Below are 13,888 nucleotides of genomic sequence, written 5' to 3'. Positions count from 1 at the left end.
TGTGTGTTTCTTCTGTCCTTGCATGTCACACTCATGAACAAACCATGGATGATGCAAAATCCATGGAAAAATGGTGTTGGATTGGTCCTTAGTGTTTCAGTTGCCTTGAACACTTAGCCATGGTCTCTGAAGGTTAGAATCATCCCAAAGGGGGCGTTGATTTGACCCAAGCCGGACTGGAAAAGACAAATGATCGGATAATATTCTTGTAACTAACAACGTCACCGCGGCTCGGCGCACTAGTCACCATGGCGCGGTGGCAGGGGGCTCAAATTTTCGATTCACAATCTGACATCCACTATGGCGTGGTGGGTCACTGACCATCGCGTGGTTTAGGTTTGTACATAATTGTTAACTTGCCTTGTGCAGGCTGTAAAGCCCAATATGATCCGAACTAGACAATACACTAGAGAGATGAAAGTTTTAAGAAACCGAGTTTAGTTTCCAGAGACTGATATCAGTCCATTAGGAGTTGTAATCTCTGTTTTACACTCCAAACACTTGACAATTCTTGGGCTGTGAAACTTCAAAATATGAAACTTAGATTTTGTTTTCGGTGTTGAGTGCTCGTTTCTAATCAGAATTTTGTGCAATTGTTTAGGGTTCTCAATAGAGGTGTTGGGAGGATATTTATTTGTTCATTTCTTCCCATAACTTGGGTTTGATTTAGGTCATTCTTTGTTGCTAATAAGTACATATGTTGGAGACATGTATGTAGTGATACAACTCGATTAGTCTAGGAATAGGTATGTTATGTCATGACCTATTTTGTATGAGTTATGTGGTTTGTAAAGTCATGTTAATCTGCTATGAATAAAATACCTAGGGTGAATTTTCATGCTAGTTAACATAATGAGATGTTTTAAATGAAGTGATGATGTTAGGATCATGCTAGAAGTGAGGGATGTGTTTTGATGATATTATGTATTAATTATGTATGATGTGATTTTGAATTATGCTCTTTTATGAACTGGGGAATAGATGCTAGTGAAGTAAATTGCTTAAAAATGTGTACTATGTTTACATGTTTTACTATGGATGAATTGGAGAGTAACATTCCATGATATAATGAATTGATGGACGTGCATAGTTACATATTAATAGATAGAAGAGGAAAGAATGTATGACCCTTATGCGTGAATTAATAATGGGGATACATGTAGCGGGGGTAAAGGGGTAGTAACCTAAACCTAGGTGTGTGCGCTATCCAGATTTAATGATGGCCTATTTGGGTGGAACATTACCGATAAGCAAAGAGCTTAAGCCAAAATGGTGTCGAAGAGTTTTCTAGGTAACCATTTGGATGCATGGTCAGAACATTCGGGGACTAGAGTGATGTTGGGGATCTTGGATGCCATGTACAAACATCATGTTTGAGTAGGGGGTATATACGGTGAAAATACCAAGTCTTACCACTCTCGAACGATAAATCCTTGTGCAATGTTGGAGTAGTGAATGCGGAGAATCGGAGACGGTGTAGCGGGTAAGAGTCGCACCTCACTTGGTGCATTGGGTCGTCAGGTCACGTCAGTAGCAGACGAGGTCTTTCATGGGGATTAGCGGTGTTTTAGACCGTTGATAACACATTATAAGTAATTATAACGGAGATGAACATATAATAATTACTACAGTGAAATTTCGACAATTAATATATACATTATATATTGATAATAGTAAGTGATGTAAGGTGAACGGTGTCAAACATGTTGCATGACTGTATGTGTGTGACTGGTTGAATTGTATGAAATATACATGTTTCCATACCTATTGTTTTTTAGATCAACTCATTGTGTTGTTGCTGATACTTGATCTTTTTGTGTTTGCCATGCTTTCCTTATGATGGTACAAGTAGCTAAGGAGTGAGACTTGGTGAGTTTGTGTCGCACTTTTGGGTAGTTATTATCTTTTAATATTGATACCACTTAGACATGTGATGTTGGCCTTCGTAGGTTTTGAACTACTCTTTTTACTTATGATTGTTTTTAAGTATCATTGGTGATTGTTAAACGTTTTAATAAAGTCTTTCGTTGCAATTTAACGGTAAATGATGTTTTAAAAAAAGAAAAAAATAATGGTGAAGATCACGACGTTACACGGTCCAATTTAATTGGGTCAAATCTCATCCTTATTTTACAGCAACATCAAATGCAACACCCCTCAAGAAGCATATTAGAATGGGATATGGGAGGTAGAAGTCGAAGTCAAAGTCAAGTATCCCTAAATAGAAGATCGACTGTGTAACTAAGATGATGTTCCGCATGTGCACAACGTAAACCAGGCTGCTCGGTTTACCTTATGGATCAACATGTTTATATTGTATTATTTTTTGTGCAATAAATAGTAATTCTTTTTATCTTTTTCATTTGTTATGTAACGTCCCAAAAATACAACCCAAAAATTTTTGTTCGAAAACTTTACTAAACCATAGTATCAAATATTGAAAGATAAATCCATGAATCATGTATCTCAAATGTCATAATAAATTTATCAAATCAAAACTAGTGTCAAGATCATATCAAAATATCAGAGTCTAACTCCTAGGCTAAAACTGTAGTGCGTGCCATGCCATCATCCCGAGCCCTTCCCTTTGCTAGCTGAAGTACCTGAAACCAAAACTGAAACTGTAAGCACGAAGCTTAGTGAGCTCCCCAAACTACCACATACCATACAATAACATATAAAGCAACTACTGGGCCTTGCCCACAGCATCGGACCGAAGTCCGGAACTAACCAGGGCCTTGCCCACTGTATCGGACCGAAGTCCGGAAACTGCATTGGACCGAAGTCCAGAACTAACCAGGGCCTTGCCCTCTGCATCGGACCGAAGTCCGGAAACTGCATCGGACCGAAGTCCGGAAGTAACCAGGGCCTTGCCCTCTGCATCGGACCGAAGTTCGAAAACTGCATCGGACCGAAGTCCGGAACTAACCAGGGCCTTGCCCTCTGCATCGGACCGAAGTCCGGAAACTGCATCGGACCGAAGTCCGGAACTAACCAGGGCCTTGCCCTCTGCATCGGACCGAAGTCCGGAAACTGGAGAACCAAGATGCTCCCTGAAGCTGGTCAAACAAATCGTCTATCATCGGGAGTGGGTAACGGTTCTTCACCATTACCTTGTTCAGCTCCCGGTAATCTATGCACATACGGTGCGACCCATCCTTCTTCCTCACGAACAGGATCGGAGCTCCCCATGGTGAACTACTCGGCCTGATGAAACCCTTGTCTAGCAGCTCCTGCAGCTGCGTAGACAACTCCTGCATCTCTGGAGGAGCCACCCGATACGGTGCTTTAGCTATCGGAGCTGCACCCGGAACCAGGTCAATCCGAAACTCAACCTGTCTTTCGGGAGGTATCCCAGGTAAGTCCTCTGGGAATACGTCCGGATACTCTCGCAATACTGGTACATCTATAACATAGGCGATGTACCCCGCACAACCCTGCTGAACGTAGCGCCTCGCTCTCGCTGCTGAACAAAGAACTGGTCCGCGCTGTGGCCTCTCGCCCTGAATCACTAACTCTCCCTCACTGGGAGTGCGAACCCTCACTAACTGTAGCTCACAATCAATCACTGCCCCATTGGGGCTCAGCCAATCCATACCCACTATAACCTTATTCCCTCTCAGGGGAATAGGAACCAAGTCCACTGAAAACTGCTCATCAAATAACTGCAGCGAACACCCCCTATGCACTCTCGTGACCCTGACGGTCCTGTCATCAGCTATCTCAACCTAGAGTGGACAATCCATCTCCCCCGGAGCTCCACTAAACCTCTTGCTAAGCGCAAGTGAAACAAATGATCGGGTGGCCCCCGAATCAAACAATAATGTAGCTGAAATGCCGTTCAATAAGAACGACCCTATACGAAACATATAACTATGAGAAACAAACAATATCAAATAAGAGACAATAGGAAAATACATACCCGTCACCACATCAGGAGTCGCTCGCGCCTCCTCTGCTGTCATCTGGAAAGCTCTACTCTTCGCCACTGGCGCCTCACCCCGGCCCTGACGGCCATCTGTAATCCTCAATGTAGCAGGGGCAGGTGCCGCCACCTTCCCTGCTGCTGCCAAACTCGGACACTGGGACTTTTTATGTCCCCTTTGATTGCAATGGAAGCAAATCAGATCAGATGCTGCGGTAGTGGTGGGAGTAGCTGTATAATCTCTGCTCATATGCCCGGTTCGGCCGCACTTGTAGCAACCGGGACTCCCTGCCTTGCACGCCCCATCGTGCAATCCCCCACACTTGCCACACCGACTGTGGCTCTGCTATCCTCTAGATCTTTGATCCGATACCTTGGGCTTTTTGACCGAACTCACTGTACCAGATGTCGCCTCTGGCTTCCTCTTCTTCTCCATCTCCAAATCTATCCCTCTCTCTCTCTCGAGCCCTCGCAATCATATCATCCAGCGTTTTACAGCTGGACCGGCTCACAAACTGGCGGATATCACTCCGCAACATCTCATGATAACGGGCCTTCTTCATTTCCTCATCAGCTGCGTACTGAGGAACGAGAAGAGCCCTCTCCCTGAACTTGGCGGTAATCTCCGCCACTGTCTCTGTAGTCTGGGTAAGATCCTGAAACTCCCTAGCTAACTGTTGCACCTCAATAACCGGTGCAAACTTGGCTCTGAACCTGGTAGTAAAATCAACCCAGGTCATCGCATCAAGAGCTGTGTCATCTCCGATAACATGTCCAATCTCCTCCCACCAATCTCGTGCCCTGTACTTCAGAAGACAGGATGCAAGTCTGACCTTGTCCCCCTCGGGACATCTGCTGGTGCGGAACGCATTGGCGACATCCGCCAACCACCTGGTACTCGCTATGGGATCCCTTGTCTCATGGTAGTCTTGAGATCCACAAGCTCGGAACTCCCTGAAGGTGAGTGTGCGTGACCCCATCATGGCCGCCACCTCAGCACGGAATGTGCTCAACCTCTCGTCCATCACCTCTAAAATAACCTCCTTGATCGAACCGAAGATCACAGGAGTCTGCTCAAGTATGGTGCGAGTAACCTCTGAAGAGAGGAACTCCTTGGTCTGCTCATCTAGATGCTCGGCCCCCGAGCCTGATCCTGATCCCTCGCCGGCTCCTGAACTGCCGATTGCTGGCCTAGGGCGTAAAACCACCATTCTGAAAACACATCATGACAAACGTCAGAAAGACTGATATATCTCGAGGGATCGCTACTACTACAAGTTTCCTGGTCTCATCTCAGCCTTCCTCGATTTAAGTACGGATCCTCTGTTTTCAGTAGTACGGGCCCATACTACCTTCCACATCTATCCGTACTTTCCTCAAGAAATGCCTTGACTCCACCAAGTCACTTCTACTGCTACTGAAACTGTAAGCACGAAGCTTAGTGAGCTCCCCAAACTACCACATACCATACAATAACATATAAAGCAACTACTGGGCCTTGCCCACTGCATCGGACCGAAGTCCGGAAACTGCATCAGACCGAAGTCCAGAACTAACCAGGGCCTTGCCCACTGCATCAGACCGAAGTCCGGAAATTGCATCGGACCAAAGTCCGGAACTAACCAGGGCCTTGCCCTCTGCATCGGACCGAAGTCCGGAAACTGCATCGGACCGAAGTCCGGAACTAACCAGGGCCTTGCCCTCTGCATCGGACCGAAGTCCGGAAACTGCATCGGACCGAAGTCCGGAACTAACTGAACATAGCATGGCATAATCATAACTACTAGCATAAACACGTATACTGCATACTACATCGGACCGAAGTCCGGAACACATAACACAGAGACATGCTTGAATCACAAAGACATCAAGCACACTGAACTACTGCATCAGACCAAAGTCCGGAACTACTGCTAACTAAACGGGCCGGCATTGTGGTCGTAGACCCGTTCCTACTGGAAGGAGACTCACCTCGTAACGTTGGCTGCTGAGATGCTAAATCTGAAATTGTCTGACTGTTGCTCCGGAACTCCCCGGCTACAAATCCCATAAACACTAAATCAAATACTGATAACTAATCTCAGGGTAAAATGACTATTTTACCCCTGGTCAAAGTCAATTTCCTGGTCAAAGTCAACTTTCAGTTGACCAGACTCGCCGAGTTGGGCCGCCAACTCGTCGAGTCCCTATCATTCTTTCTAATCCTCTACCCGCTTCTACTCGTCGAGTTTGGCAAAGACTCAACGAGTTCTTCTTCGATACCAACATCGAGTCTAACTTCATCCGACTCGCCGAGTTGTATGAACAACTCGTCGAGTTCTCCTTCATCATAAGAACACGTCCTGACTGTGACTCTCCGAGTTGTATGAACAACTCGTCGAGTCTGTTCTTGAGGCAAGAAGATTGCCTTGGACTCGCCGAGTCACGATGTGGACTCGCCGAGTCTCCTGCATGCCATTACTATACAGTCGATTCTAGTCGATTTCAGTGCATCCAATTCATAGATCTGGGCTTCTAGGGATGGTTTTGCACGTAAAGTTTCCAACTTTATGTGCATGCACACGAGAATGGGGCTAAAACACCAAAATCATCCAACACTAAGCACTTAGGGTTTGGAACAAGGCTATATTTGCATAAAGGTAGTTATATTGAGTTTCTAGAGTTCAATAACATTCAGATCTATGGTCTCCATCCAAAGGAGAGCTCAAATCTCGAGTTTGAATCATATAAAGCTGCAAAAGAGACATAAACAAGCATAAAAGAGGGTTTAATGGAAGAATAAGCAAGGTAATAACTTTATTACCAGAATATGTAGCAAATGGAAGCTAGATTCTGGATCTCCTTTCTCTTCTATTGGTCTTCTTTCCTTCCTTCTCTTCTACAACTTCCAAGCTAGCACAAAACACTCAAGCTCAACAATGGGGACTAGGGTTTACAGAGAAATGCTCTAAAGGTGCTGGAGGCTGGGATGGGAGGCTATAATGACGTTTAAATAGGGTACAAATCCCTGGGATTTAGGGTTTCATCCAGACTAGCGGACTCGCCGAGTCCGGAATATGGACTCGTCGAGTCGCGCACTAAAAACGCATGCAAATCCTGTCTCTACTCGACGAGTCGGGCTACTGACTTGTCGAGTACCTCTTAGGAAAGGAAAATACTATATTTAAATTACATACCAGAAATGGGGTGTTACATGTTAGGTCTGACATACTTGGAAAAAGTACTTACCATTATAGGTGCACATATATCGGTTTCAGTTTTCATTTTTCTTTAAATCGGATATATGTAGACTGGTTTCAGTTATAATTAGTTCCATTTTTTCGTTCTTTAAGTGAAATTGAAATAAAAAGTCAAGTTTTTCGGATAAAAAACAGTTTGATTCAGGGGTTTCAGAAAAACCGATAAAAAAAAAGCGATTCTTGATTTAAAAAACGGTTCCAAACCGGCGGTTCGGTTATTCCAAAATCAGTTCTCAAAATACTGGTTCTGGTTTTGCACTCTGGTTCTCAAAAAATGGTTTGTAACTTGTACATCTACTTACCATACACATTTGAAAGGTGGTCGATGCATTACAAGGCTCAAAGGGCATGTATTGGTACACAAAACGTACCAAAAAGGCACATGAGATCGTATTTTCCTGGTCTTCGGGTGCGATAGGAATGTTAAGGTTAAAGGGTTTTGACATTAAGTCATATGGTTTGGGGGTAAGGGTTATGACAATGGTCAAGTGGGTTACAATGAAAGGGTTATGACATTAAGTCAGATGGGTTAGGGTTAAAGGGTTATGACATTAAGTTCATCTTGAGGAACTTCTGTAGGTAAAAAGTCTAGACCTTGCCATCTCTTTTGCTAGTTTGAGTTAGGGTTTGTTGTGAAGTCCATTTTTGGTTCATGGATCCTCTCTTGCGAGTTTGAGCAACTCCAGAAGCTAGAAATGTTAGATCTAAGCTCATTGGATATGCTTGATGCATAAAAATTATGTATCAATTATTTTAACCTTATGCATCCCTATTCTAATAAAAGAATAGTTTTAATCTCCATTTGACATGTGTCACTCTAATACAACTCCTCATTAGTACTATGTCACATGTCAAAGAGATATATTAGGTAATACTTCAAAATTCAAATTCACTTTTCTATATATATTTTAAATTTGAAGTTATAATAACTTTAAAAATATGGTATATCTCTTAATTAATGATTTATTTAAAATAATTGATACATAATTTTTGAATTTTTACTATGAAATTTTAATTTATTTTGTGGTTCCCACGGGTTATAAACTAGGTTGTAATATATATCTAGTTATTGATCAAATAGGTTATGGTTTGTATAGAAAATAATTGAGTGAAAGTGTTTAGGGAAGAAAACAAAAACATGAAAACAAATATGTTGCACATTCTATATTCATACTGCAAATTAAAGGAGATGTTGCCAAATTTACAACAGCATAAACAAAAAGAAACAGACACTCACTACTCCAAAGCTGTTTTGAAGTGTAAAAAAAACAACACAAAAAAAAAACAAAACAGAACACAAAAAACAAAAACAGAACATAACCAGATCTCTCACTTTTTACCCTGTTGAGAGGTATAATTATCTTGTATACTCACCCAACTTCATAAGACCTAAATGAAGGAGGAGGTGAAAGAGGATGAGCACTTTTCATAATAAATAAACTCTCTTCACTCCTTTCTTCCTCTATTCTTCAGACCTTATTCACCAAACACTCGTAACTTAAATTCAATTTCCTTTCTCCTTTTTCCTTTTTCTATACCTTCACATTTAATTTCTCACAAACCCCATAAAATCGTAGCTTGTTAAGAATCTTGATTTTAGGCCAATGTGTAGCTTGAAACTGACACGTCGGCGATTGGAGCACTATGGATGTACACAAACTCTATGCTTTTGCCAGCTGGCAACGAGCTGACCCACGTCGGAAACCCATAAGATCCACCGTTTACGTTCTTCGTCAAACCCCAGAGTGGACCATACAGCTTCGATACCCAAAGGTTCAAATTCTTCATCGTCTTCCCGGATTTGTTAGTCACCACGGCGGAGTATCTGTAATATGTTTTTCCGTTGGCCACCCATGAAGCGGTAGCCTTTTGATCGATCGCAATTGGAGCGGCGGAGGCGGTCGGAGACGCTTTAGGTTTTGGTTGAACAGCGATAGGTTTAGCGACGTGAGGGATTTCAACCGGAAGTAGCTGGTTTGAGCCGGAGTGACCACCGTGTAACCTGGCTAAAACTCCAAGAAGAGGAGCGTTGTTATAAGTAGCGGGTTCAGTCTGCTCGTAATTGTCACGGTGGTCGGCGAAGTTGTCATAAGCATCAGGACCACCGACAATGGCGCCGGTTAACAGATTCGGGTCGCTTGCTTTCCGGCTGAACCACGTCGCGTAGCCGCCTCTGCAGCTCACGAACGACGGGTTAACCTTAACGGAGACGATCGAGGAGCCACGGTGGTGGACTTGTTGCGGGTAGTTGTTTCCGTATCCGACCATGTAGCTTGTCGCCCTAGGGTTATCTCCCAGAACGTAATCTACCTGAGATTTGGCAAATGCGAGAAGCTCCGACGGAGCGACACTGCCGGTAGAACAACGAAGATCTTTCCTGGCGGAAGTTAAGTAGTCGGAGTAGACAGTGAGGAGGAAAGAGGCGCTGGTGACGAACTGCAAGTTATTCCATCGTTGCTGGTAAATCAAACCTCCGGGAGTCCTTTGAACATTGTGGTAACCTTTACCCATACACGAACACATAAACATCTCCGCCTTCTCTTGGTATTTCCCGAACACCGACGAGTGTTCACCGGCTTTCCCACCCATCAAAAGCTTGGCGACAAGGGTCTGAACGCCGGCGTACTTGACATCCCAACCGAACTCCGTCATCGCCCATCCGGTGCCGCCGAGGGCGTCACCGTTTTCCCCCAAGTAATTCAAGTAGTACTCTTGGTTTGTTGCCTTGTACAACCACGCAGCTGCCCAAAGTAATTCATCCTGTTTTTTTCATAATAAATAAAATTAAAACTAAAGAAAATGGAAAAGGGCAAATATGTAAATTAAGAAATGTTTGGTGGTGACGTACGGCGTATCCACTGACAGATCTGTAGTACTTCTGGGCCACGGAGATGCTACTGTCGTATTTACCCCTGTATTTGTCGGCAAAATCAAACAGCTGAAAAGATGAAATAAGGAAATTAGTGACACGTCCAGGGGCAAGATAGGAAAGAAACAAAAAGTTTAAATAGTAACTATAGAGTGTGCTTTAGCAGTTTGTACAGTACAACACACCGACAGTCAATGGTGTCACGTGGCAAGCGGTGACAACACTCAAGTGGTATCTTGTTTATTTCCCGTGATAGACGGGTAAATTGCAACACACTAAAAAATAAGATTATATATTTTCGAATATACAATAAATTTAATATAACATATAAGTTCATTATAACATTTAGCATTACATAACTTTAAATTTGTCACTATCAGATTCCATAATTATCATAGTATTCTATGTTTTGTCTACTTATTGTGTCATTTTCGGGTTCAATACCTTTAAATTTGTAATCGATATAAGGTATAATGTTTTAATACTTACGTAAGTGTTAAAAATATCTCTTTCAAAAAATACGAATAATGGACAATAATACATTAAACTGAATAATATTATGTTAGCTCACACAACAAGGGATGTTTTTTTGTTTATTAATTTGAGCAAAATGAAAAATATAGTTAATGCATAAATAGTAATTATAAAATGATGCAGCCGTCCATGAGTTACATAAATTAGTACAAAAAATTAGAACTTTTTGTCACTATGTATTGAAAAAGAAAAAGGTATTTGGAGTAGTTTAGCATATGCTAGAAAAGTACAAAGTAGCAGAAAACCATGCATTAGATAGTTGTAAGTTAGCACAGAAATGGAGACTTCCCATGTGAAATTTGTAATGTCAAACAATCATCAATCCTTGTACCTTACGCAATAATACTTGCACATGGAGTATGAAAGCAACAATTCCTTTAATAAAAACGAAACATGCAGGAAGCTTTCTGCTAAGCTCCACCGTCAACAACCAACCTGACACTATACTAACCGTCTTTATTATTTTCAACCGACTCACTAACTTATGCCTGGCCTCTTTGCTAACATCCGCCACATTGTTTTTTTGTTTACTTTTTATTTTCAAATAAAGTTTCCGATTTATATATTTTTAGAAAAAAACAGATGCAATAGGTGACTCGAGATGTATGTACCATATCTGGGAAAATTGAAACTAACATTGTGGTTTTATTTGTTAAAAGTTGATTTTTATTAACAGTAAAGTTCTATGATTAATATAATTTTGTAAATTGAGTTTAGTTTTTTTTATCAATCAAAGACAAATCGAGCAACTTGTACATTATGCATTAATAACTTGTACGATTTCAACTACAAGATAAAGAATCAAAGAATAGTAACCAACGGACCTGGTGGGCGTGAGTGAGAAGTTCTCTCGAATAGGCCGGATTGGCGCGGCGGAACACGATAGAAGCGGCGGCCATAGCGGCGGCAGTTTCACCGGCGAGATCGGATCCGGGATTGTTTTGGTCAATTCTGTAAGCACTTCGTGAAGTCGTCATATCCTCCGGCCTTTGCCAACAGTAATGATCTGTGTTACCATCTCCTACCTAAATCAATCACCATCAATTTCGTTAAAACAAAACCCTAAAAAGTTAATCCTAAACGTCGCAATCAAAAAATGATTTAGACATATTAGAGCGACAATTATAATTTAATCAAATTAGGGAGACAATAATTACTTCTCCATATAGAACATGAGGTTGTGGATGAGCTTTAATGAGGTAATCAGTCCCCCACTTCACAGCATCCATGGCATGACCGAGCTCACCACTTGAAGACATTTGCGAACCATACTCCAAAATGCTCCACGACATCATGGTAACAGTGAACGCCATTGGAAGCCCAAACTTCACATTATCCCCTGCATCATAGTATCCTCCAACCAGATCCACCTACACAACAAAACCAATCGAATTACTCCCAAATATGATTCAAAAAACCCTACTCTAAACAGAATTCTATTGAAGCAATAAGAAGAGAGGAAGATGAGTTACCCCACTGGCTTTGCCATCGAGAAGACCAGAGTTTCCTCTCCATTTAACTCTTTGATTACCAGGAAGATAACCAGATCTCTGAGCTTCAAAGAACAAAATGCTCTTAGTGAGTGCCTGGACATAGTCATGTCCACCTCCCAAAGCCAAAGGTACAACCCCCAATAGCAGAAACAGTAGACCTCCCATCTTCATAAATTTCTCCATCAAAAACAAAAAAACCATAAATGTGATCTGTTCAATTGACAATGTTGGTTTGGTTTATCAGTTTGATCCGATAAACCGCTTCCAAAAATGGAAAGACCGATTCAGAAAGAGAGAGAGAGAGAGAGAAACTGAGAAGGAGGCGTTGGTGAAGAAAGATGAGCAAAAGGGGTAGTATATATGGACTATGGAAGCCTGAGTATGAACATACGTATAATTTATCTTTTTACACTATTTAATAATTGAATTTGAACGGTTATAATGAATTTTATAAAAGTTAAAACAAATCAGTTATAAATGCAATATTATTCGATCAATAAATGGTGGGCGTTTGAATTATTGTATTTTATTTCTGGTAAATTTGAAGAGGTGAGAGAGAAAGAGAAAGAGAAAGAGAAAGAGACAGAACAAAAGCATGTGGGTTTTGCTTGATTTCAATCGGTGTTGGAACAAAATTTAATTTGTAGTATTTCAGTATAAGTATTTTATATTAAATCATATCAGTGAATTGCTGCAAAAAATCCGGAAGAATAAATTAATCCCAAAATTAGTTGTTATAAATTTTCAAAATCTATTTACAGTATTTGAATCTTCAATCTATCTGTTTGATATTTTTTTTTATTTAATCTTTTTCAAATCTAATATCTTTTTATAAGATCATATATTTTAGAATTTATAGCATAATTTATTTCCATGAATGTTACACTTTTTACCAATTGATAAATATGAGCCTTTTAATTTTATTTTATTGGAAAATAACTTCACGGGTAATAAATTTTTGTAATTGTACATATTTCATTATTTCTTTTCGTACACATTTGAATTTTGAACAACAAACTTACATAAAATGTTTGGAAAATACATTTAAGAAAAGACCCGTTATTACCAAAGACTATTATTTCCGAAGAAATTTAGTAACTTCTCTACGACTTTCACCTATTGTTCTCATAGAAACCAAGTTTCCATCCATCGTATCATCTTTCCTCCATTTCATTGTGTGGTCAAAAGAAAATCGGCACCTTACATATGTGATAGTTCCTTGTTTCAACGGAAATCACATCATCCTTATCAAAAATATCAAACTAGTTTATAACCCGTGAGAACCACGGTTATAAAATTAATTAAATTTTCATATTAAAAAATCAAAATTGTTAATTAATTATTTTAAATAAATTATTGCTTAAGAGATATTTTTTTTAGTTATATAAAATTATAATCGTTGATTTAAATAAATACGATAAGTTATATCACCTTATAATCTGTATTAATTTTATTTTATTTTTTAATCTAATGTTATTAATTAATATAATTAAAGTGAAAAAGTTTAAAATTTAATGTAGTTACGGTGAAAATTTTAAAATTTGAAATGGATAATTAATATATTGACAAATTGCATGATAGGGGACATATAATATTAATGAGGAGTTCTAATATAATGACACTTGTCAATAGGAGAATAAACTTATTTATTTATTAGAAATTTGAATAGGGAGATGTGAACCCGACTCCAAACATGCACATGAACATTTGTTTCATCACTAATTCTTCCGGCTATCACTAATTCTTCCAACTTAGCTTAACCCATCAGGTTTCCATCGTTATCGATAGCTAATTGATAATACATTCGTGATCCACTCCTTTGTAGACC

The 13,888-nt window shown here is 40.4% G+C and overlaps 1 protein-coding gene across 1 annotated transcript; it reads right to left on the bottom strand.

Annotated features, from left to right (window-relative positions):
* Positions 1 to 8,303: 8,303 nt before the first annotated feature.
* On the bottom strand, positions 8,304 to 12,402 carry LOC145120095 (endoglucanase 6-like). The gene is made up of 5 exons (XM_079055883.1): positions 12,040 to 12,402; positions 11,725 to 11,937; positions 11,392 to 11,592; positions 10,013 to 10,102; positions 8,304 to 9,924 (listed from the first exon to the last, which is right to left on the bottom strand). Exons 1-5 carry the CDS (start codon positions 12,259 to 12,261, stop codon positions 8,761 to 8,763), a joined length of 1,890 nt encoding a protein of 629 aa, XP_078912009.1. The 5' UTR covers positions 12,262 to 12,402; the 3' UTR covers positions 8,304 to 8,760.
* Between the last annotated feature and the right edge of the window lie 1,486 nt (positions 12,403 to 13,888).

Source organism: Lactuca virosa, chromosome 6 (genome assembly GCF_052849685.1).
Source record: "Lactuca virosa cultivar CGN04683 chromosome 6, Lactuca_virosa_CGN04683_v6, whole genome shotgun sequence".
Lineage (NCBI taxonomy): Eukaryota > Viridiplantae > Streptophyta > Magnoliopsida > Asterales > Asteraceae > Lactuca > Lactuca virosa.
Note: the sequence above shows the minus strand (reverse complement) of the source record. Positions and strands in the feature narration are given on the sequence as shown.